This window comes from Oryzias latipes, chromosome 7 (genome assembly GCF_002234675.1).
Source record: "Oryzias latipes chromosome 7, ASM223467v1".
NCBI lineage: Eukaryota > Metazoa > Chordata > Actinopteri > Beloniformes > Adrianichthyidae > Oryzias > Oryzias latipes.
The window spans coordinates 17,094,994-17,119,344 of record NC_019865.2 but is presented as its reverse complement, the minus strand read 5'-3'; the positions used below and the strand labels follow the sequence as shown (position 1 = coordinate 17,119,344).

Here is a 24,351-nt window from a genome sequence, read left to right as displayed (position 1 = left end):
TCCTAGAAAATTATTGGTCATAAAAACAAATTACTTCGGAAAAAAAATAAACATTTTCCTCAGTCTCCCACCAGTTCCACTCAGCATAACTAATAAAAATGTTTACATGTTTTATAATCAGTTGCAGCAAACGATGAAAATTCTTACATTTTGAGCCCAAATTGAGTTTATGTTCCAATAGCCAAAGTTAATGAAAAGAATTGTTACTGTAAACTGAATTAAGGATCTTTCTACGTGAAATATAAAAATCTAATCTGTAACCTAAATTTCACAGAAAATCTGCAGAGGAAATTCATCTTGTCAGTCTTTTCATCTGGTGCAGAGTGGATGTTGTCAGCATCAGTTGATTTACAACTGTTTATGCATTGAGAGCAGTGTAAAGAGCGACGGTAAAGAACCGTGCACTCCTCATACATGGGCTAAAGTATGATTTACAAGCTTTGCTGCCTCTGCTTCCTGGGTCTGATTGGATGAGTTTTCTGGGCAGAAAGGGAAACAAGGTTTGTGTTATGACTATGGCTGTGTTGTGGTGTGAATACAGGAGCAACCTCCACTTGAAGGTGGTTTACTGCTAATATGTAGAGCATCTCCTCCAAGTGGGCACGATTGACAGTGCTGCACCAAAGCAGGGGAGACGTGGCTTCCTGTGTGAGTAAATTTTGTGTGTATGATTAGTGTAATCCTCCCGGCTTACTTACTTTCCTTTAAGATAATTAACTGTAGCTAAACAAAGAAAAAAAATGTGGCAGCTGCTTTAACTGGACATTTTATTTGGAGTGTGCCTGATTGTGGAAGCCATTTCTGCTGGGAGCAGTCAGATAGCTGTTTTTGACTTTTTTCTACTGTCCTTGCTCATCTACATGATAAATAAATGAATAATTTTACAAGAATACAGTCTGAAAATTATAACAAGAAAGTCGTAATTCTACAAAGGAAAAAAAAACACACTTTTCCGAAATAGTTGGTTATGTGAGCCTCAATCTACATTACATGACGACTAAATCCATCAATGCACCCATTTATGGTGATGCCATAAGGCTTTAATTCATAGGAATCTATGTGCCATAATGCATTTAGACCTTTGCAACCATACAGCCAACATAAACAGCTTGCTCAGCGGAAATCCACTCCTTGTAGGTTAAGAATCTTCATCTGAAGTGATGTGATGTGTCCTTCAAAATGTTTTTAATAATGTCCTTATACTTATAATAAAATATGTTGACTCACTAAAAGACTTAGTATTGCCTTAGTTGGAGATTATTGGCACCTACTTACACGTGACCAAGTTTAAAAACTGTTGGAAATTCATGTTGGCCACACGTAATCTGTGCGGCCAAAAGACACATTCCTGCGGTGCCTGCATGTATTTGGACCCTAGCCCTAACCCTGTCCTATATGTGCAAATATCACCTACATTTGTGAAACCAATGGTGAGGTAGTCACTTACAATGATCTCTAAATCTCTCATACTGAAACACAAGACTGGTTCTTTTTTTTGTTGTTTATATTTTCCTTAAGCAGACATTTGCCTTATAAATATATTGCTTTAATCTAATTAATTCTCAATTTATAACTTATTAAATTATTGCTTTATTTTAATAAATAGTTGAATATTTTACTCATAACTTTACAAGTTTGTTCTTGTAAAATTATGACTTTTTTTCGTATAATTTTATGACTTTATTCTCGTAAAGTTATGACTTTTTCTCATGGATCTATTGATTTATTCTTGTAAATTTATTTATTTTTATTTTTATGGTGGCCCTAATATTCTGTTGCACATCTGTGTCTGCATTGAACATTTGTTAGGAAATACTTGTTAATAAAGGAAAAAAAATCAGATAACTTTGATAAATCCCACAGGTGTTCAGACATCCTTTTTCTGAGAGCGGCATATAGCTGAGTGATGGCTTTTTTACTCCAAGAACAAAACAAACACTCCACTCACAGTTGTCATTGAGGAAAAGTGGATCATAGGACCGTGTTAAAAAAAACCCAGCATGGAGTAATTAAGATCAGATAGAGTATAGCTGTTCTGCACTTCACAGCCCGGTGCTCTTCTTGGAGGATGGCACTTTGCTCATTATCACCTTCGACAAACCTCCATCTAATTTCACACGCTTGGACCTCGCCCAGCAGGAAGAGCCATGCGCACGTGTACCTGCAACTGCTATGTTCACACCTCGAAAATGCTTTCAAAAGTGAACAAAAGGGAGAAACCTCTTTCATCTCATTGAATCAGTTAAACCGAGGGATCAACCCACAGGATGAAATAGATTCTGTGATGCAGTTCGGCATGCAGCTGGATTGCCTCCAGACTGGAGAAAAACCACCATTTTGACCAGGAAATACAAGTCAGTGACAAACATAGGCATGATCAGTCACATATGCTCTACATTTCTAATTTCCTTTGGCTTAACGTTTACAGCATATTAATACCACATTTGATCCTGCGCTGAGAAGCCTTGAGCAAGCCAAACACACAATAAGCTCTCCAATAGGACACGCTGGCTGTGTTTACCCAACCAAGCCTAAATAGAAAGCATTTGTTTAGGAGACTAAGCAGAGAGGACACTCGTGGAGCTGGGTGTTTGAAATTCTGTAATGTGTGCTGGGTGATATTTTGGCTAGGTCTCATTGTTTTAGGAATACAGCAAGTGCAGTCTGTTTGTATTTAGTCTCATTTACGAATGTTTGTTTTGAGAACGTTTTTTAGGAATAGCCAGAGGTCTGTAGCTAAGATACCAAAGACCACAGACTCTAAAAAAAAACAACAAAAGCACCTTATGTGTGTAGAAGTACGGTGGCCCTGAAGTTGAAATAACACCAATAATAACATATTAAAGATCACAATGACAACTAAAAAAGCAAAACAAATAATAAAAAAACAACATTACATTTTAGAAATCAAAACAAAATTCCAAAAACTATTTAAACAAACGAAATGAAATAAATGAAACATTTCGAAAAGAGTTGTAATTTCCACAGATTAAAATAAAATGTTAAAAATTAAACACAATAAAAAAACGGAAATGGTAGGTACTAATGGGATTTTGCTGATTGGATAATGACGTTTGATTTTTGATGTTGAGTTTTTTCAAATGTCCACATACTTATAAAAGTTTGTGATTAGTACAGAGCATATCCAGTATCGCTTTATGCCAAATTACTTTTGGTTGAAATGATGGACAAATGTCATCATTGAGTCAGTGATGTCCCATTGTATCTACCATTTACGGTGTCTGTAAAAGAGAAAAACGAAAAGAAATTTTGGAAGACATTTTATTTTGTTTCATTTTTTTTGTAACTGTTTTGTTTTCAAGCATTTTGTTTTGATTTCTAAACTGCAATGTTGTTTTTCATCATTTCTTTTGCTTTTTTAAATTGTCATTGTGAACTTTAAAATGTTTTTGCACTGATTTGTTGATGTGATTTGCACTTCAGGGCCACCAAACAGAAGTGCAAACAATGCAGCAGTGTAAAAATTCTGATATACAGTATCAACATTTTGACTTCACCTCCCCTTATTTGAACAAGACATGACTTTGAAAATCCATGCTGATTTAATATTCTATCAGAGAAGAGATTGACAGAATATCAACAAATTTACCAAAATCTTGGTTTTGCGTCAAAGAAGAAGGACAACCATCTGAAGTAATTTGGAAAGCCACCTCAAATCATACAATGTCTTTATGTGGAAAGACATTTTAACTAGTATAAATGTATTCTGCATTTGGAGAATGAAGGCAAATTTGTATTTCAAAGCAGTATGAGGTACGTGACAAATAATGGTTGTGTGGCTTGGTCAAAAGGCATCACACGTCCAGTTATATCAAACGTTACACTTACGATTTTGTGGAGTGTATTGCTCCAGTTCTCTCACAGTCGTAGACGATGAAGCTCCCAGACACCACGGATGTGCCATTCACTTTTATCACTACAGAAATGCTCCGGTGATCTGTGTAAACAAAGATTTAAACAGGACTTCCTCTACATGCCAATCATATGAGAATTTGGAGATAAAGTAGGATGAACTGGACTGGGATAAATCTCAATAAAATGACTTTAAAGGCTTACAAACTGAAGCCTGCCCGAATGTCTCACCTGTGCCAGGGAGGATTGGGTGGTAGTTTTCACGAGGAGGCAGGGGGCAGGTCTGGATCTGAGCGGGACCGTGGTCCAGGTGGAGCGTAGCTACAGTGGAAACCCCTGGCCAATACTCACACTCCACGCGGGAGCCGATCAGATCGGGAACCGTGCCGTTAATCAATATGCCAACATCCTGTGAGAAAAAAAACAAACAAACACAATATGAACCTAAAGCTTTGATTAAACTAATGGTGAGTAGTTAGATTGTGATCAAGGGTGAAGTTTGTTGGCTTTGTTTCAGATATTCGGTCGCAGAAACAGAGAATCTAGTGTGTAATGAAGAAACAGATGGTGCAGTGCTACATTCACATCTAAATCTGGTTTGAGCAGAAGTTTGACAGATGTATAATGTGAAACATAACACCTCTCTGACATGTCTGAGTTTCAGCTAAATGATTTCAATGTGAGAAGGAAAGGAGGTGGTGAGGCTGGGATGGAGGGTGGAGCAGAGAGACAGCATATTCTGTCTCTCAGCAGGTAGGAGCTGAAATGGCCAGCAGCATGTGCTGACATGTCTTCAACATCGTCCCGATTGTTTTGACGGATTGATCATTTCCTGGCTACAGAACCACACTTCCTGCCCGCTGCTTCCTGTTTGGGGGAGACTACCCTGAGACGAGCTTCCTGTTTGCAGATCAGTCAGTAATCAGAGTCCTCTGTGGAATGACCTTCACAATCAGCAAATATCCACAATTAATGAACCAATTAATGGCCTGTCGTCTCTGGCTTCCATCAAATTATCATCTGTAATTAAAGGTCAAACATATTCCAAGCGTCAGAGATCAGGGATCTAATTATGGCTTTGTTTTCACTCTGTTACATGATTCACTGACTGCAGAGAGGTGTCTGAAACAGCAGTTTGCATGTTAGGACAAGGATTTACAAAGCTGGCACTTTTTCAACACAAGTCAGCCATAAAATTATAGCAACAAGGCGAGTATCGATTTGATCCACTTCATAGTGACAAAACAGCTCTGACCAGTCCAGGTGAGAGTAAATAACATCTGAAGGTGCTGATTGCATTGATTGCCACAGAGAGCATCCCACACAGGGAAAGATCACTATCGTCAAGTCTTTCTTAGGTAGTTTATGTGGGGTTGAGTGAGTCCTGCTGATGGAGGTTACTACAGTGAAGGAATACTGTTATTACAAAGGAAGCAGGGTCTGCAAAAGTGGTTAAAAAGTGTCAAAGTAACACCAACATGAATGCCACAAGGCAGCTTTCCCAGCAAAACGTTAAGGTGTAACAGAAAAGCCACTCTGTGCATTAAAATGCATTTTTCATGTTTGGAATAAAAACTGAGGGGAAACTGATGGAATTTCCTGGGTTTCAGCTACATGTCATGCTTTGAATGAAATGTTTGCAAAGTATACAACAATAAATAAACCACACACAACAATCAGACTGCTGAGGCCTTTTGTTTTTCTAGTCAACCGGAAAACACTGAAATTCAAAGATTTAGTTCATCAAAGTATTTTAAAATGAATGTTTAAAGCACAGCAGAATTGGCTGCTACACAATACGCAAAGGAAGTTTAAAAAAAGTCTTAGTGCTTATAGTTTAAAAGGATGTAAGATTTCCTTTTTGCCGAAATTTAGAACAAAAACAAAAGAAAAATGTGTTTGAATTCAAGGAGTTAAGACATGGAACAATTGGCACACTGCCGATCTAAAACAATCAGTTAAAGCAACGACCAATTAAAGCAACAAAATCACAAATCAATTTCCAAACAATGTAAAAAGGGGAGATAAACAGGTTTTTTTTTCTTTCTGTCTTGTTCATTTCCTCCTATATTAGAGCTCGTGCAAGATTTTTTGTTTTTCTTGCTTTGTGGAAGTGAAATAAGTAAAAAAAGAAGCGGTTATGGACAATTGATGAATTCATCATTTTCTTTTAGTGGTGCAATGACCCATTTCAATAGTCAAACAGTTAAACTATATCTGACATCATAGCTTTGCTTCAGGAAACAATGCTTTTGAAAAATGTCGCCATATTTTTAAAAAGGGTTTCTATACCTGTAAGTTTGGAAAACGTTCCTGTCAACTTTGGAATTTAAAATGTATCATGATGGATCAGCTGCCGCAACAAATAACATAAAATCAACAATCTTTAATTAAAAGTAAAATGAGCACAGTCATCACAGCTGATCTTAGAAACTAAGAAAAACTGAGGGAATTAATTGAAAATGAAGCTAAAAAAATGCTTGATAAAAAGAAAACTAACAAAATATCTCCAAGTTTCCCAGAAGAAGCTGACCACTAACATGTTTCCTGCAGCTCACACTATTTCAGAGAACCGGAGGCAGGTCAACTTTAATTACAGAAACTATTGAAATAACCATGTGGGCGGAATAGCCCTTTATGACATACAGTGATCAAATTTCAAAGGTTGAAAAGCCGTCGGACATCTGGCTGCTCATTGTTTCTACTGCAGCAATGTTTTGCACAAAGGAGCACACATGTGGCTCCTAGCTGAAAGTTGGCGTTTAAACTGCGGGGCTATGAGAATGGCGACAATGAGGCAACAAAACAAGCAGCTGAATGTCAGCTGAATGTCAGCTTCATGAGAAGCAGAGCCATTCGGCACAGAAGAGGCAGTGTTGGCCACAGCATCAAACGGCATGGTCATGAATTTATCAGCAGAGCAAAAATAACAGGTGTGGGAGATACAGAGAGATGCAGTTATAAATCTGGGGGACTCATCAGCTGTAAATACACCAGCCTCATTGCAGCTGTGCCTTTATGAATATCAACCTTTATGATGTGGGAGCGATACCAGCACGAGGAGGGTTACAATACCTTTATGTCTGCCGAGATGCTGATTTCTGGAGGAGTCAGAGTAATGGATGGACACTGCTGGGGGCCTTCACCCATGCTGATCCAGGAACGTGCCAACAGCCCCTGAGCGCACTCCTTCTGGATGCTACATCTGCACAGATAGTGACAAAGATAAAGCACATGGGGCCACATTTTAATCAGATTACGTTTGTCCTGTTTTCCTTTCAGATCAAATTACGCCACAAAGAGGTTTGGATTTGTACGCTTTTTTTGTCTGTACAGAACCCATATTTAGTCCCATAGAACATTCAGATCATAATAGTTTTGTTTGGGATACAGTTGATAATTAGGACTGGTGGTCCAAAAAGCAGAGCTGAAAGGTCAACATTCTTTGTGGAGAAAACACAAACTTTTTTTCTGTCTGTTTCACTCCAAGACTTGACAAATTCTCACTGTTGGGTTTTACGGTCTGCTTGCTGCAGATTTATGAGGTGCTCTGGTCTCTTAATGTCACATTTCAGACTTTAGCTGACAGGTTGCCTAGCTGGACACAACATACTACTTGACTCCAGGTCACACACATTGCTATGGCAACCCATCCCGCAAGAGTCAAGAACAGGGGCTGGGTCCAAAAAATCAGAATAACAAAACTACAGGTCTGATTTTTAATTCACATGGACCAACAGAGCATCCATGAATGTGTGTTTGTTTGCTCGGACACTCACAGAGTATAAAGCATGCATTCGTGGCAATCTGTGAGTATAATGAATGTCTAGGACAGAGGGATTATAAAAGGGCATTCAACAAGCGTGGTGGCCTCACACTCCGACTTCCGATTCGTTTATGAACTTCACTGTTGGCTCGGAGGACAGTTTATCTGCAACCAGACTCCAAGGACAAAGTGACCCCAGAGTAAAGAGAACCAAATAGGGCCCCATTTAGCCAAGCTCTCACACACCACATAATGAATTTGGCACATCCCACTCTCCTCTCACACTTTAGCTGCTGTTTTAAAATAAAGTGTGCGCACGTGTGCCTGCATGCCTGCGAGTGTGAGTGCTGGTGTTTGGGGAAAGTCAAATTCTGCATTCTCAGTCCCACGGGCTCTCAGGGATGCAAAAGGGCCAGGAGGTCACTTTATGAGCTAAAAATAGGAATAATGGCTCCACAAGCAATGGAAACCAAGCCCAGACACAAACAAACTCATAAAGTCTGGACACACGCTTAACTGTCACGCCAAAATGGAATCAGAGATAGACAGCCTGATAGAAAGTGCCTGCTTAGCTTTTGTTTTCTTTTTCATAATGAAAGTCGGACTGGAAGCATCACTGGGGATTTACTATAACTTGATTTTCAGAGAGTGGTTACAAAAACATAATTTTAAAAAAAACTTTAAAATTAACAACTCTGACTATAGTATCTTCATAAATATTAGATATACTTAGGAATCAATAAACTAATAAGAATGTCTTTACTACAACAGATTCAAACTTTCACTTTTTTAACGTTGTTTATGATGATCAACATATAGAAAAAGACAATGCATTAAACACATAATAGTACTTTTGTAATCACTTACTTAAAAAAACACTAGTTTGTTGCAGAACCTCTTAAAAAGTCCCAACTAAAATGTCACTTTTTTTTTAATAAATGCCCTTTGTAGTGTGAAACTCTGCAAGGACAGTGTGTTACCATAAGTGAAAGACTAAAGGAAAAGTTACAGAGAAAACATGCACAGGCAAAGATCGTCTGAAATAAATAACAGAGGATTTTAAAAGTAGACTAACAGGTTCATTCACCTTATTAAGTACATATGATTTACGAGACAGTTAGGCTTATGAAGTGTTGTTTTGGCAGTTAAGAGTGGAACGGAAAACCTAAGCAAGTCAAACAAGAACAAACACTTTTTCAATAGAAAAAACAGTTTTAGAGAAAATCTAAACCTAGAACCTTCTCCAAAAAAACATCCTTCTGACATATTATCTTTTAGTCAGTTTGGAAGAATTTTTTTTTTTTTTGATTCAGCAAACTCAAGATTTGAACGTTTGATGCTTTTCTGAGCAGATTACTCACAGTTGGTGAGAACTGTAAAGTAAGCAAACAGGAAGCTTCGTCTTACATCTCACAAGCGGAAGATGTGAAGAACTCACTTCAACATCAACAAGCAGCTTTAATGATAAGTCACACGGATCATTTCATCTTTCCTTTTTCTGAGTGTCTCGAATTCTTTCCTAAGATGTGTTTACATTCTGCCTGCTAATTCAAAAATTTGGCCAAATCCTTCTCCAAGAGGAAAATTCTCCAAAATAATTGATGTATGTCACACAAGACCGTTAATCAAAACTTTAAAAAAAACCTGTGCACACATCCACATGATTACTCTTGCCATTCCTTTCTGCACAGTGCCAACCGCAAAAGCTTTTTAAATTGCTCCTAAAAATAAACAGTCAAAATTTGCAGCTGAAGTATGACCTGTGAAAACTCATCACCTCCTAAGTGTCTGATAAGGTGGGAAATCAGTGAGACTGTTATCCGGCAGCAGAACATATGAGCTCCTGAAGTGCACAAACACACAAACACACACACACACTGAGATAAGCACGATAATTTGTGAATAGCAAAGACGGCGCGTCATGCATAATTTGATTCAAATAAAGATATTTAAGTGCTTTCTTGTGACATGTGGCAGATTAAACCAGCATCAGCATGAAAAGAGTGATCAAGGACTGAGAATTATCTGTGCCAAAAAACTAGCTATCTTTCTGACAACAATGAAGCCTCCAACAAGCAAAGAGACATGTTTTCATGCTCACTCTGTACACGCAAACAGTCTGAGAGACGTCAGAATCATGCATTTAATCAAAGCAGGCACCCAGAGACTGGGCTTAACAGATTAAAATCTAACTGTCCTTTTCTTCTCTGTCCACAGTGACTGTAGTGGTGTAAGACAGTGAGGTGATGGAGGAGACCATCCACCCCCACACTTCAACCTCCTGATCCCCCAGGCTCTGTGGCCACAGCGCCTGCCCAACCAGCAGGACTGAACAAACACCAAACACACTCATGACAGCAGCTCTGAGATGTCTGGGAGCCCTGAGAGCGACGCACACTCGTGCTGACACTTGCACGCAGCCTTCCACACTTTGACATTTCCTTGTAAAAAGAACCAGTGTGCTCTCCCCCACCGCCATCACCACAATCAACACTCCTTTGTAGAGGAAGAGAAGAGGACAAGGGCAATGGAGGAAGAGGAGATGAGGACTAGGGAGACAAAGAGCCCGGGCCGAGAGACGGACGACTGGATTCTCAGAGCTGCAGGAGAATGCAAGGGCAAGGGAAGCTGGAGACAAGGCGAATCACAAGGGTAAAACAATGCACTGAAGCGGGAAAGGGGCCTGGGATAAAGAGACGACAGTTCGATAAAAAAGGAAAGAGAAACAGGCAGATGAGAGTGAGGCGGTTTGACCGCATGCACACATTCACTCGTCAGTTACACTCCTCCAGCTTCCAATGGCCTCAGGCAGCGACAGAGCCTCCAGAGCTGCAGAGCAGCTCATCACAAAACTCACTATCTCATCTAATCTGCTTTAATCACCAAGCAACCAACCGGCTCACACACGCTGACGAACAAACACAGCTCGATAGCGTGCATATTCTCCCTAAAAGCCAGCCATGACAGGGCCAGACAACCCGTCCTGACAGAGCCACATTAATCACAGCGTTCCCTCATTTGCTCATAGCTCAACTTTAGCCAAGTCACTTCTTGCAGAGGCGCTCCCAACAGAAAACTGCCAGGGAATCGGGGGACAGCTCCAAACAATGATGTTACTCCCATGTCGATGTTTGAAGAAAAGACAAATTAATTGTGGTTCAACAAAAGTCTGAGTAAGCAAACACACTCTGGGGCTTCCAAGATTTAATGATAAGTTTGGAAAATGATGGTGAAATCTGGAAAACAGTCAGTGGTTTTACTGAGGCAATGTTTAAACAGTCAGCTTGAGTTAGTTTATGATATCAGTCATGTTTTGTTTCACAATAACTTCACATTAAGTCAATGGCTTTGGTGCAGCTGGACACGGCAGCAGAGATCTGCCGTTTCCGTGCTTTTTGATGATATTTAAAAAGCATGTGGCGGGAGTGGGCCCAGACCTCAAGAATATTTGATTGAGTTATGATGGAAGTTACATTTAAACACCCACTTTGATTCAAATTGTGTTTACGGTGTTTATAACATTTTCTTGTGGCATTTTTCTGGCTATGGAAGACACATATAGAGAAAATTAAACTCATCACCTCTTCTGAGTATTTTTTATTCAAATCATAGTGAATTAGGAGTAGATGGAAAAATGCTATTAGAAAAAGCTTGCAGGTATGACGTAGAAGCTACTTCTGCAAGCCACAAGCTCCCTGCCCGGCTCCATTCTGACGCATCCACTTGTTAACGACTAGATCCGTGTATGTCTTCCTTTTTTCTCCTCCAAGCTGGCATCTTGCTAAAAACTGTATGGCTGGATAGCTCCAAGATTGCAAATTTGCAACTGTAATGTTAAATTGGGATTGTGAGACGCTATTAGCTAGCAGGAGAAAGTGTAAACAGATGGATGTCGGTAAGCAGGGTCAGGCTTACGCCGCATTAATAGTCCCACCCACAACTCAGAGGAAAATTTTAAATGAACTACTGCCACTCTGCAGAAACCATGTCCTAGAAAATGGCACAAATATAATTAAAAGATCACTGGGAAAGGTTTTACAATAGAATAAAAGATGACTAGAGAGTGGGACTTTAAAGGGAAGGCGAGGGTAGGAGTGCAGATAGTAAGTCAAAGAAAAAAAGAGACTTCATTCAAAGGGGGTGTTTCTTACCTGTTTTCTAAAGTGCACCAGCCACAGTAGGCGTCACCTGCCCCCAAACAGCTCCTGCAGCTCTTCCACTGGTCACATTCTGCCACCCTGATTCTCAGCATCTTTCAGAAAACAGAAAACACACTGCATTTTCTTTGAAAGATGAAAGCAAGCAATTTTGCCAAGACACAGGAGGGTTGGGCTAACAGAACCAGTGTTACTACAAAGCACAAAGGTTTGCTCGAGAGACAAAATGGATTTTTAAGCAAAATGGGTTTTGGCAAGACACTTAAAAAATCTGCATTTGCACCTTCTCAGATGTTAAATTATGCTGCTTTCCTCAGATTTACGTAATTGGGTCATCTATGGGATTTGCACTGATGTGTAAACAAAACATGGAACTTATTGACGTCACTTCTGCTCACTGTTATTTTGACATGACAAAGAGCTGGAAGACATAAGATTTGAAATTACTGTAGAATTATTTTGTTTACTTTTACTTCTTATGTACCATCGTAATCACTGATGTCCACTATGCATACTACTGATATCACTCAGGCGACCTACATATTTCAATGTGCAGGATGCAGCGAAGGCTGTAAGTCTATTATCTGTGCAAAAGTCCTGACAACAACTGACTGTAATAATTGCAAAATGCATGCTTTCTTTTACCGTTACAGCACAAAACAGCCCATCCATTTAAACAGGCTGAAAAGTTGTTGCTCAACGTTAAGTAGTTTTAACAAAAAACAGTCACTTGTTTTTTCAGCAGAAATTTAAAGATTGATAGTAAAGGTTTTGTTGTATCATACTTTATGTTGCTCATCAAAATGCTACACAACGGATCTAATGCAATATCTAAAAGCAACTGAAGCTTATCAGCGTGCATATCAAACCTTGCCTCTGCAGCAGGAAGCACAATGATTTAATCTCAGTAGAGTCGACTGACAATAAGGTGCATTTGTGCAGTGTAACATAATAGCTGGAGGTGCAGCCACATGTTATCTTCAGCACCACCGTTATGAAACCAATTGGTTTTGAAATGCTGCCCTGAAAGCTATTCAGAAGGTTTGAGATTTACCACAAATGTAGCAGCCTTTGCTAAAAGGAAGTTGGACAAATTTGATGAATGAAAGCAAATCTGCACTTTTTTTTGCAGTTCTCTGATAACATGAACAAATGAGAGTTGCTCCTTTGTGGTGCTCTTACATGGTGAGAGGTCATGACATAGAGAAAGTTCCTGTCATTGGGGTCAAAGGTCATGATGGGATGGACTGCCTCGCTGGATGGCAGCCTCAGCGTGGACTGGCTGGCCATGGTCATGTTCGACAAGAGGGTCAACTGTGAAGAGGATTTAAAAAAAAAACAGTTTTATTCAAAGAATTTTGCAAACTTGTGTATATTTTCCCATCAGCAGTGTGCTTTGAAACTCTAGACCAACAAAACAGGATGCAGCTACAAAGACACATTACTGTTTGTTGATTTCTAAAGAGGACTTGAAAAATAAAGTTTGATATTCCCTGCTGACATATATGCCAAAGCTCATTACTCAGCGATGTTTTTAGGAAAACAATATAAAAAGGAGAACTCTATCTTTTTTTTTAGCTTTCCAACTCATTTATGGGCTGATCATACAGTAAGTCTTGTGTGTGTTTAAAAGAAAAAAAACAATAGCTGAAAGGTTTAGGAAATTCAGTTTGCTCTCCTTTTTTCCTATTGCTTAATATTTTTATCTGCAGCTTCGGTTTGGGACGCTCTTTGTTCAGCCACTGTGCCTAATCTTACTCTGCCAAGGAGTGATTTATTGACACAGTGGCTTTCCTGCACCCAAAGATAATAAAATGGTGACAGATCAAAAACATATATGTGCACACAAGTGCATGCACATAAGCACGCACATTTCCTGTCATGCATACAGTAAACGCTCTTGTTACTGCAATTTTGGTTGAGACGTCGTGAAGACGTCCCAGCATCCTAAGGAACTGGCCAGCATCTGGAGACAAGTGCTGGCTCTGTCGCTTCTCCATCCGCTGGGCACACAAACATGCAGTCACACATGCACAGAAGGCAAAAACGTCACCACCCACCGAGACATACTGATTAATGTTAAACCGGAGCAGACAGAGGCTTAGTAAACCTGTGATGAAAAGCATTGTCTTAATCTCCAAACATCAGTGCCTGTTTTAACACCACCCACCAATCTGCACACACATCGGTGCTGGTAAGCAGCTGGGCTTTTGCCTTCACCCTGCACCCCTGCGACTAAAAATGCACACGCATAAAAAAAAATGACACTACGAGATGCAAGTAAACAGCAGCCCACACACCTGGAGAGGGAAAAGAATGGAAGCAGAGAGGAGGAGTACTGAGGTGAGCTGTGGCACCAAACGCCACCCGGTCAGTCAACAAAACACCTGCTGTACTGCAGGTCGCTCTGTCTCCATTCTGCGCCTGTTTTCATGCAGATGAAAGGCCCCCATTCAACCAGGGAGTGCTCAGCTGTGCTTCAATCTTGTGTGTGTTTTGTGTTTGTTTGGGTCTAAAATAAAAAGGGAAAGATTGAACTAAGGGGGAAAGTTTGGCGGCAAGAAAGAGATGGACTCTGTTTTCACAACGAATCAAAGCTCTTTAATAGTAGAGATGATGAAAAGAGGAGCTGACGGATGAACAGAGTCGTAATGGAAAAAAAGTGAGTGAGATAAGGACGCAGAAAACTGAAGTTAGACATAATGGAGGGAGGTGGAGAGTTCATTAAAAAATGCATGTAATTATAAATTACTTCAGTCAGGTCTCTCTCAAAGACAGTAAAAGAGATCTAACTTAATCTCGGCCACTGCGTGTTCATGTTTAGTCTCAGCCAAACTCACAGTTGGAATCACATTACACACACTCACAGCACCATTAACCCCTGTAACGGCTCTATCCTCAGGGCACACACAACTACTACCACACACCAGATCCACAGACAAACACAGAGACAACCATGCTACTAAAAAACACCCAAAAAACTGTTTAGGGTCACATGTATACCACATTTTGTGTATGACTGGGCTGACAAGTACACACGCAGCACCTAATTGCAGGGTACGTGTCCATCTGAGTAAACACATGGAATCACTAAACCACTCATGAAGGCCTGCAAACAAAGTCCAACACCTAAAGACACAGTCAGACCTGCAATTAGCTAAGAGACACATGCAAACACACTCGTGCACACCACTGCTTACAGCATCCCAACCAGTGTGGTGCATCCGGTAAACAGTAAGTGATCCAAAAGGACAGTTACAGCACCCATGCTCAAAGCCAAAAAAAACAAGGGCCTTAAAAACTCTGCTGCAGCAGGATTTTAATGTCGTCAAAAGTTAATTCAAAACAATGGAGTCAAGAAAGCAGTCAGAGTGGGCTCGTTTTATTTCCTGGAGTGTCTGAGGGGCAGCCTGTTTCGCCAGCAGGGAGCTCAGTGAGGGGCAACAAGGAATGTGGCTGACACAAGAATTAAGGTATGCTGGTAATTGCACAGGAACGGTTTTCACAAGCTGCGCCGTCTGCAGATGTTTTAAAGCCGAGGTTGGGGCTCAACACATGGCAGGGCTGAGTCACATGTTGTTACGGCTTTCTGTTGATCTCCCAGACAATAACCATCTCTGAGGGTCATTAAGTAGATGATTAGGAGTACTTAAGGTTCAAAATGGGCATGGGGGGGGGCATGTTGGTTGAGTGCTGACAGAACTGAGAAGCTACAAGATAAAAGCAAAAATTCCAGCTTGTCCTAAAGTGGCTCTAAATGCTTCATCACACACCTACAGTATGTTTGCTTTCTTGACAGTCGGCAGCCACATCAGAGCAGCTGCATGCAATTCTGACTGTTCCTGGTGTTCTGTGCTCGGGGGCTTGATCACATTAAGCACATTAACTCAGTTTCAGCGTGCTCACTTTGCACTGCAACTTTGTGACGTCGTGGGATTACGCAAGTTTGGAAGGTTTCAGCCTCAGAGGTGCTGTCGACTTGTCGGCCACTGTCAGACTCACCTTGCGAAGTCGTCCTTTACTTGTTCCCAAAAAAACCACAGTGTGGTTATGCACATTGTCCACTGAGACTGAACTGAGGCCTGAGTATTCAAACAGAGGAAGGGCCCTCAGGGGTCTCCGTAGAGCCAGAGGGTGCTGCAGGTGGGCTGCGCCACAGTCCAGCTGATTGGGTGTCAACTGAAATACAAAAAAAACCAAAAAAGGCACAATGCAATAAGAGAAATGCTGTGAAACTAGCGATCACCATAAAGCTGCTCATTGTTCCAAATGACTTTTCAGACCTGTCTAAGTATTGGACGTGGGCTCACATGGCCATTCAACAGTCATAAGGCTTTGCTTTTGTCAGGTCTTCAGCGAGCAATGATAAAACATCCGTACCGCGATTGGTTGTTCTCCAGTCTGCTGGGAATACTTTGAATTTTTCTGAGTTTGCACGGGCCAAACAAAGAACGAGAAGGCAAAACACTGAAAGAATTAGGCAGACTGGATGTTTGTAGAGTTTTTTCCCACGGGCTTTTCTGCTAGCACCTCGTCTGTCTTATCATAAATTGTGTGTGACTTTCCGTCAGTGCTGGCCTTCAGACTGTCAACAACAAAAAACATCAGGCAGCCACTGCAGATAAGTGCAAAACCAAAGAGGCAACTTCTTTTTTTCTTTCTTTTTTCTTTTTACGAGTGATACAGTAAGTGGGTTGTAGGACATCAAGAGAAAAAATATCAGCATAGAATCTCTTTGAAAAGAGAAGACATCTGTAATCTTCTTAAGGGCCTGTAGGGCCATTTGGGATGGTGTTCACAAAACTTTTCATGAGAAGAGTGGCCCTGGGGCCACAGACAACAAGGATGTAATAGTAAAGAGGGCAAGTGCCTGACCTAATGGCACAGTGCTGTCGAAACAGCATCATATGACTTTCAGCCTGTCACTCAGAATGTAAAAGGGAGAACTTTCACCAACTCAGACATTCAGAAGACAAAAATAATATGCAATAGTAAAGTTTTCCCGCGGGTGAATACCCAGGCTGGTATGTGAGTAGAAAATACTTGATAGTATCGGACCACGTGTTCAGAAACAAAGCAACTGCTTGCCCCCTAACATTGCTCCAGATTTGTTGAATTATTAAAGTCGATGAAATGAGCTAGGAGGTAATTAATGAAACACTTTTTATTGAACTCCTTTTCATCATTATCGGATGTGAAGAGGAGTCTCCCCATTCCCACAGCCTTTAGAGTCGAGTATCTCTGATGACCTTTCCCTCCTTACATGAGAGATCTTGTCTCTGAGTCATGAGCCTCGGGGTTAAAGAGGGAAGACTCTTGGAAACAAGTGAAAAACAGCAGCCATTATTGTTGTCGGCCCTTTTGTTTCAAAAACAAGAAGACCATCCAAACATGTTTAAAGGAATTTCACTTATCACAGCATTTTAAAAGCAGAAATGTTTACAAAAACTGTTACAAAGAATCACTGATCTGTTTTGTTTGGAATTTTAAGCAAATAAGGAAAAGTTTGATTAACTTTTTTGGAACTTTTTATCCTAAAATAAAGTCATTTTGAAAGACTGATCCATGTATTTTTTTATTCACTTTCCTTACCTGCAAGTTTTTCTTCTGAATGCAGGCTGACCCTGAACCCTGGTTGACACTGTCCAGCACATGAACATCACTGCTGGGGGAGCTGGAGCAGTTCATGCGGCTCTGTCTGATCTCCTCCTCGACGTCTCCAAACCTGAAGGCGCACAGGGCAGACTTTCTGTCCGCTTTGGAAAACACTCCGAACAGGTAGGGCTGCGGGCCGCTCGCATCCTCTGCGTTGATCTCCGCGGAGTACACAGACAGCAGGCGGTTGTAGATGTTTCTGTTAGATCCACACTGAAGCGGCATCTGGATGTAGGACTCTGTGAGTTTCCTGCTCTCCAGCCCCGCAAGTTGTCGGGGGTTGTCGGTATCGAGACATATCCTGGCGAGGACGCTGTTGGGCTGGCTCTCCTTGTGCCCAATTTTCGCGTCATTGTTGAAGGCAATGTATGAATAAGTCTTTTGGATGAAGGCGTGGACAAAGTTGAGTTTGTTTTTGGTCTTAACTTCTTGTTTGATCTTGAACACGTTTTCATCTGAGGGGCTGATATCATAGGTGAAAAGTCTGGATAAGTCCTTGATGTTTAAGGAGCGGATGGCGATCTCCGGGGTGTTTTCAAAACGCAGGTCCTCCTTGCTATGGTTCTTGGGGAAAAACTGGGTTCCAGCCCCCGTATATGTCGCCCCAACTAGTAACCTTGAATTACCCCCGTGGCTCCTGAAGATGAGCCCCACAGTCGATGCGTTCGGGTGATTGGCAGCGATGTTGAGCATGCTGGGGAAGACAGTCTTCTCCCCCTGGGGTGGAAACTCCACCGCTATCTCTGAGATATTTTCCATTTTTCTCAGCTCACAGAAGCCCTGATACACAGATCCACACACCACCACGACCCCTTGCTCCCGGTCCAGCTTTAGGAGCTTGTTGTAGTTGTCTGTGAGGGATTTGGGGTGCTCACACGGAGCCTGGGGCAGCTGTGGCGCATGGCACAACAGGTTGTCCTCCACCGGTCCCGTTCTCTTCTGTGCCTCCAATATCAAGGTCCTGTTCAGTTGGTAAACTGTGTTAACGGCGGCCAGGTAGACCTTTCTGGAAATCGGGTCTACCACGAAATTATTGGTCAGATTTGGAGACGCGAACGCCTGTTGGATGTGCAGAGCGCTGGCGCTCCTGCGCGTCTCCAAAGCCAGGACGCCCAGAAGCAGAACGGCTATCTCCATCGAAGGAGGCATTCTTCCTTCTGACCGGGTTCCGCGTGTTCTGTGCCGAGAGGTGCATTGAGCAAAGACAAAAATCGCCTGTTTGTTCCTACAGCGACAATGGGAGAGGAAAGGCTGTTTCCTGCTTCACGCCTGAACCCAGAATGACGCGATAACTAAGCGAGTCGTGCTTCCTCTTCAGACTGCATGCCTCCTCTGCCTCTGTCCCCCTGCCTGCCGCGCAGCTCAGCAGCCTGTCTCATGAGACATGCTGAGCCACAATAATGGCTTGAGATTTTTCCTCCCACTCAAAATAAAGTAATTCTTAAAATAGAGACACGGAGCGTGTTTTCCTTCGTGCGTAAAATCTGCGCACCAGAAGGGAACAGGCAGGCTGGAAACTTGTTCGCACTCATGGTTCAGTCAGAAATCGATTATTTGAACAGCCCTACTAATAAATGACAAATGTAAGAAAAACTGGACTTTAATGGTAGTAGGGGTGTCATCTCATTAGCGCTGACGAATGGAGCTGCCTCTCTGTTGTGACATATTGCATGTCCCACGAGGGCGCTCAGTCTGCTGTGATAAATGATCACATCCTTATTCTTTTTTTCTTTAAACATTTTAGTCAAACATTTCGGCTCAGGTTATAACAAAATGCAAGAATGACTTAATATGTTCGACTATGACTTTCTTTCTTCCTTTTTTGCCCCTAAGCCTTTGGCGAGTCTCTATCCAGGCGCTGTGGTTACGCCTATCTAAAGGTTAATGGTGGGTCACGGTGCCACTCTTTGAGCTGTCCTGTCTTTTGGCCCTTTGATTAGTTCTGCAGATCTTGGAGGTTCCTCTTTCTAAGCACATGCGGCTTGGTAGGAAGCGTGAAAGTGCTACCAGATGGACGCAGAAGCGCACCTTTCCGGGCCTTGACATTCGCATCCAACACAGCTTTCTCGCAGGTCATAAATATTCACACTCAACACATGCGCCCCCACTCATGAATGCACGAACGCCGCTGACATTTTTTTTTGGACTCTGGATGGATGGAGTGCATATGCTCCCACATCCCTGAATAGAAAGTAATGATTAGTGAGGGATGACGTGCAGTTTGTCAGACACTGCATAAAATCGGCTCACAGGCGAGCCAGAGAAGTGTTATCTTGGATGCAAATAATTAAAGTTGATGCTAAAGCGCATGGAAGCGCCTATGTATGCCGTGGACTCCTCTGGGGACAGCTTTGCAGCCTGCGCTCTCGCAGCCTCCCTGCGGCCACCACTTGCAGCTTTCAGACGGGCAGCTAATTGCGTTAGGCGTTATTTTGATAGGGCGCACAGCCATGCGCATCAAATCAGGCGCTCTGATAAAGTGCAACACAATCACCCGCCTTCCCCATTAGGTCTTCATGAGGCTCCGAGAGGGTCAGGTCCGTCAGCCTCATGTAATAGAAGGAAGGAAGGAGGCAGCGAGAACAGTGGAGAAAATGCTGCTCCTGCTGCTCCTTTCTATAACTTTTAGCATTGAGGAGCTTTGCGGCCAACCTGCATCCGTGCTGATAAGGAGTGCCACTTAACGTGCGCTGGGATCTGGGCAGCCCTCCTACAAACATGAGGAGCAGCCGCGCCTTCCTCCTGTTAACAGGCTAAACAGCCCCATCTAGCGGTCACACAACAAATCTGCTTTTTTCTTCCTTTTCTTTCAGGGTCAAAAGTGCAGAGCCCTGGAAACGAGATAACCAGATAACCAACCAACCAAATAAATAAATCCCTAAAAAATAATGTGTAACAACTATTCAGTATTTTGTGCGCACAGCTTAGAATGTTGTGGCGACAATTTAGCCTTTTCTTGATTTATTTTCTGAATATAAAATGATCCTTATAGGCACAGATGAGCATTTTTGTGAAAAAACATCACAAAAACATCGCGTGGCCACAAATTAGTATTTAATACACACAAAATGTTAACGTGTGACAACAGATTAGTACTGACTTCACACAATTTAGCATTTTTATTCTGTGCAAAAAATTAGCATTTTCTGGACACAAATGAGTATTTTGTTGGCATAATTTAGAATTTTGTTCGCAAAAATGTGTATTTTGTGCAAACAAAATGATAATTTGTGATGGCAAAACAGTATTTTATATGCAAAAAAAAAATCATCATTTTGTGTGCATATGTTAGTATTTTGTGGAACAACTTAGCATTTTCTGCACTTAAATCAGTAGATAATTTTTTTTGTGGCCACAAATTGTTTTTTGTGGACACAAAGTAGTAGGAATTGAACATACTAAGATACTAATTTCACGAGGTAAAAATGCTAATTTGTGCTCACAAACATTTCATAAGTTGTCCAGGACTCTGTTCAAATTAAAATAAAAGGCTGCTTTACAGAAAAACTGCTGACACAGCGAGGTCATTAATGCAAGTTATTTATTCCACACGTAGAAAAGAACATCAGAAGGCACTGAAGTGGTTTAGCACACAACCGACCATCACAGGCTTCACTGAGGTGACATGCAAGGTCAGACGTCGGCTTACCCTCAGCTCCGCCTGTCTTTTCCTTCAGAGATATCAATAAATCAATAATTCCAAGAGCACTTTAACTACAGGTCAATCCCGAGGGAAGTCAAGTTTACTCTCAGTTTAACAAGAAAACATGCTAAAATCCCTTTGTGTTGCCTTTACCTTCAAACTCCTTCTGTTCCGAGGAGGGCTTCTGCCTCAAGAGTGACAACTTCTGAAGTCTGTATAGAAGCGGTTTTCAGCTGAACCTATAGACCATCAGGTGCTGTGCTAAAGTGCGGCTCCACGGTTCAGCCTTTCAGCATTAAATTAACGCAGGGCGATTCAGTGTACCAAGTTTTCTAATACTCTCCTTGACTTGAGTGGGACTAGTTGTGCGCATAAGAAAAGGCAACCAAAAAAACTTGACTCAGTGAGTTGGGGTGCAGAAACGCAACCGAAGAACTAAAGTCAAGGACGGGTTAAGATTTACAAGGAAAGAAAGCGACTGGAAAAGCTTCATTTACTACTAAGACACATCTGTCCCTGTAACACACATTCATTTTGAATGTGGAAAGAAACTAGATCCTCTGGGGGGCATCTTCATTTTGCCCTCCTGGTTTTGATTAGACATCAGTGTTTGAAACTAAAATTTGGCACTGGGTGATTAAAACATTTTCAGTGCTTTCAGGACTGTTATGCAGGGGAACATATGTTAGTACAGTATCATGTAGAGGCAGTGAGAACTTGAATGGCAGTGGAGATGACGGCATCCTTCCTGACCCAACAGGAAGAGCCGGATAAACACCAGTGCTTTCTCATCTACAACCTGATCGCATCAAACATTATGACTGGGAGGAAATGGATGAGATTTTGAAACAATAAAACAAAGATTGTATGCCATTTTCTTAATGATGACACAAAGCTCTGTACACATGTTCAAGTATGGCAGATGCTAGACAATAAGCAGATGTTTTCTGTGCAAGTTTATGACTTTTTTTCTTTTTTTTAAAAGCAGAATGTCATAGCTTTGCCCCGTTTAGTCTTCATGTAACATTCATAATTGTCCCAATCAACTTTTCTTTATGTTTTATAAAAACAAAATAATTAAAACGGGAGATCTTTGCTAATAGAAATGCTAAGGAAGCCCAGTGTCTCTACAATCATTTCGACACACTAAAGTCATGGTCAGTCCTTCAACAGGTTCTGTAAATTCATCACAGCAAGAAAGGAGCAACCTTTGAAAGGTTTTCAACACTGGCTCATATCCACCAATCAGAGAAATTCTCTTCCTAAAGGCAATCAACCCAAGCCTCAGCAATCAAGCTGGAGCTTCAGGATGATCCATCAGCCGTTTACCTGACTGAAAGTCCCCTTCATAGAATGAGAAGAGCATAATGCTACATGGTACTGAATAAAATTACTTTAAAAATAACATTATTAGAAATAAACTTATAATTGATAAAACTCTAAAAGATAAAAACAGTACAGTGCTGCATCCTGTGAGAGAAAAACAACACATCAGTTCATTTCAAAATGTAAACAGTTTCTTTTTCTTTTCTAAATGTGACAGTTGACTCCATTTCTTCGGCTTTTTTTTTCTCTTGATCCTCGGCTTTTGTCAAAATGTGCTCAGCGTGCACAGCGTCATCTCAGAGCAGTCACATTCTTCAAGCCTCCTGTGGGACAACAGTCAACAACACGCTGGTTTCAATCTGGTCACCCTGGGGGCTGCAGAGCACGGTGCGTGTACCCAGATAGAGCGTCCCAGTTTCTCCACAGGAAAGCCAGCAGGAGAACGAGAAGAAGGGTGGACAGGGAGCGTGAGCGCGTCTTCATGAGGGGGACCACACAGTTGGCCACCGTTGAGACAAACACCAGAAGGACAGCCATTAGGGCCAGCAGCACATTGATAAGTTTTCCCAGGAGAGTTCGTGCTGTGGCATTTTCCAGCCCCTCCAACTGGACGACCTGCTGCTGCTGCTGTTGAAGCTCCATCTTAGAAATCCTGGTCTGACATGCTTCCAATGCTTCCTGCACAGAAGGACACACGGAAAGGAAAAATGATAAAGTCACCATTTCTCACACCCTTAAAAGCAAATTTCTCCATAGTTTGTAGCACCTTCACAGCTAGAAGCCACACTAGGATGCAGAGGACGGACTAAGCAAACATTTTTTAAATATAACTTTTTTTCATTTTTAGGAATGTAAATTACTGTAACTGTTGGACAAAGCAGCCTCCTGTGTATTTGTACAATTTAAAGACCTCTATCTCCCCCTGCTGTCACAGGAAGGAAATGCAGTCAAAACAGAAAATGCCAATCCCTCACAGACGACAGGAAGAGCCAGGAATCAGATGAGACGTTCACAAGGAAATGCTTTTGTTTTGGACAAACAGAAGCTGATGGACAGCCTGGATTTCTTAGACTAATCTTCCTGTTTACACAAAACAACATGCGCAATGAGATAATGCCTGACTCTGGGAGTTAACTTGAGGCTGCCACAATCGCATCTACCATTACAGGCGGCGTTAACTTACTTACAGAGGCTTTCTAAGTTTCTATTACTGTAACATTGGGCTGCTGAAGTTCTGCAGGCCTCGTATGGAGGTCAAGAAAGGCTTAAATAAAGCAGATGACGCCATTTGAAAAGTTGTTTATTCTAAATTGTGACCAAATATTGGTTTTACTACAGTAACAAAAACCTAACAGATAATTGAAATTGAAATTGAAAGCCAGCAGGCTAAGAGATTGAGTCACTAAGTGAAAAGGACAATAGGGAACGATGAAAATTATTTTTCTGGGACTTTGTGTAACATGTGTTTTCCCCACTCTAAGGCACACTTAAAAGCCTTCTTTTTTTTGTTACAATCCAGAGTACCTTGTATGTGGATTCATTCTGGTTGTGTTTACTGACCTGGGTGGGTTGGCGTTATCGTAAATATGCTAACACGGATAATGTATAGCAGCGCTGGACTGTCTGTGTGTGTTTTCTTTTCTTTTTTTTTTACATGTTACTAACAAGGTTGGGAGTTAGGGTAGTCACTGGACAATTATGTTATAGTTCATTGATGGTGCGCCTTATAATCTGGTGCACCACATGGTGCATAAAATACTGAAATCTTCTGAGAATTGAAACCTGGTTGACTAGTTTTTTGTGTCTTTGCCATTTTCAATAACACTTCATGTCTTCAGTTTAAACATAGTGGTTGACTGGTATATATCTGTATCACATAACTGATAAAGGAAACAGTTAAAAGCAATACATTCCTTAAGAACGGGCCAAGT

At 41.4% G+C, this 24,351-nt stretch overlaps 2 protein-coding genes across 6 annotated transcripts in view; both read right to left on the bottom strand.

Annotated features, from left to right (window-relative positions):
• plxnd1 (plexin D1) overlaps positions 1-18,797 on the bottom strand; it is a 63,357-nt gene extending 44,560 nt beyond the window's left edge. For both annotated transcript variants that reach the window (XM_023956690.1, XM_023956691.1), the window contains exons 1-7: positions 17,389-18,797; positions 15,799-15,975; positions 12,979-13,110; positions 11,791-11,891; positions 6,949-7,078; positions 4,105-4,282; positions 3,850-3,958 (exon numbers count right to left, since the gene is read on the bottom strand). In XM_023956690.1, coding sequence (XP_023812458.1) covers positions 3,850-3,958; positions 4,105-4,282; positions 6,949-7,078; positions 11,791-11,891; positions 12,979-13,110; positions 15,799-15,975; positions 17,389-18,600 — 2,039 coding nt within the window. In that variant the 5' untranslated portion in view covers positions 18,601-18,797. The remainder of the gene's footprint in view (positions 1-3,849; positions 3,959-4,104; positions 4,283-6,948; positions 7,079-11,790; positions 11,892-12,978; positions 13,111-15,798; positions 15,976-17,388) is intronic.
• Positions 18,798-20,974: 2,177 nt separating this feature from the next.
• Positions 20,975-24,351, bottom strand: part of tmcc1 (transmembrane and coiled-coil domain family 1) — a 41,731-nt gene continuing 38,354 nt past the window's right edge. For all 4 annotated transcript variants that reach the window (XM_011477266.3, XM_004070539.4, XM_011477270.2 and 1 more), the window contains one exon: positions 20,975-23,098. In XM_011477266.3, the coding sequence (XP_011475568.1) occupies positions 22,784-23,098 (315 nt within the window). In that variant the 3' untranslated portion in view covers positions 20,975-22,783. The remainder of the gene's footprint in view (positions 23,099-24,351) is intronic.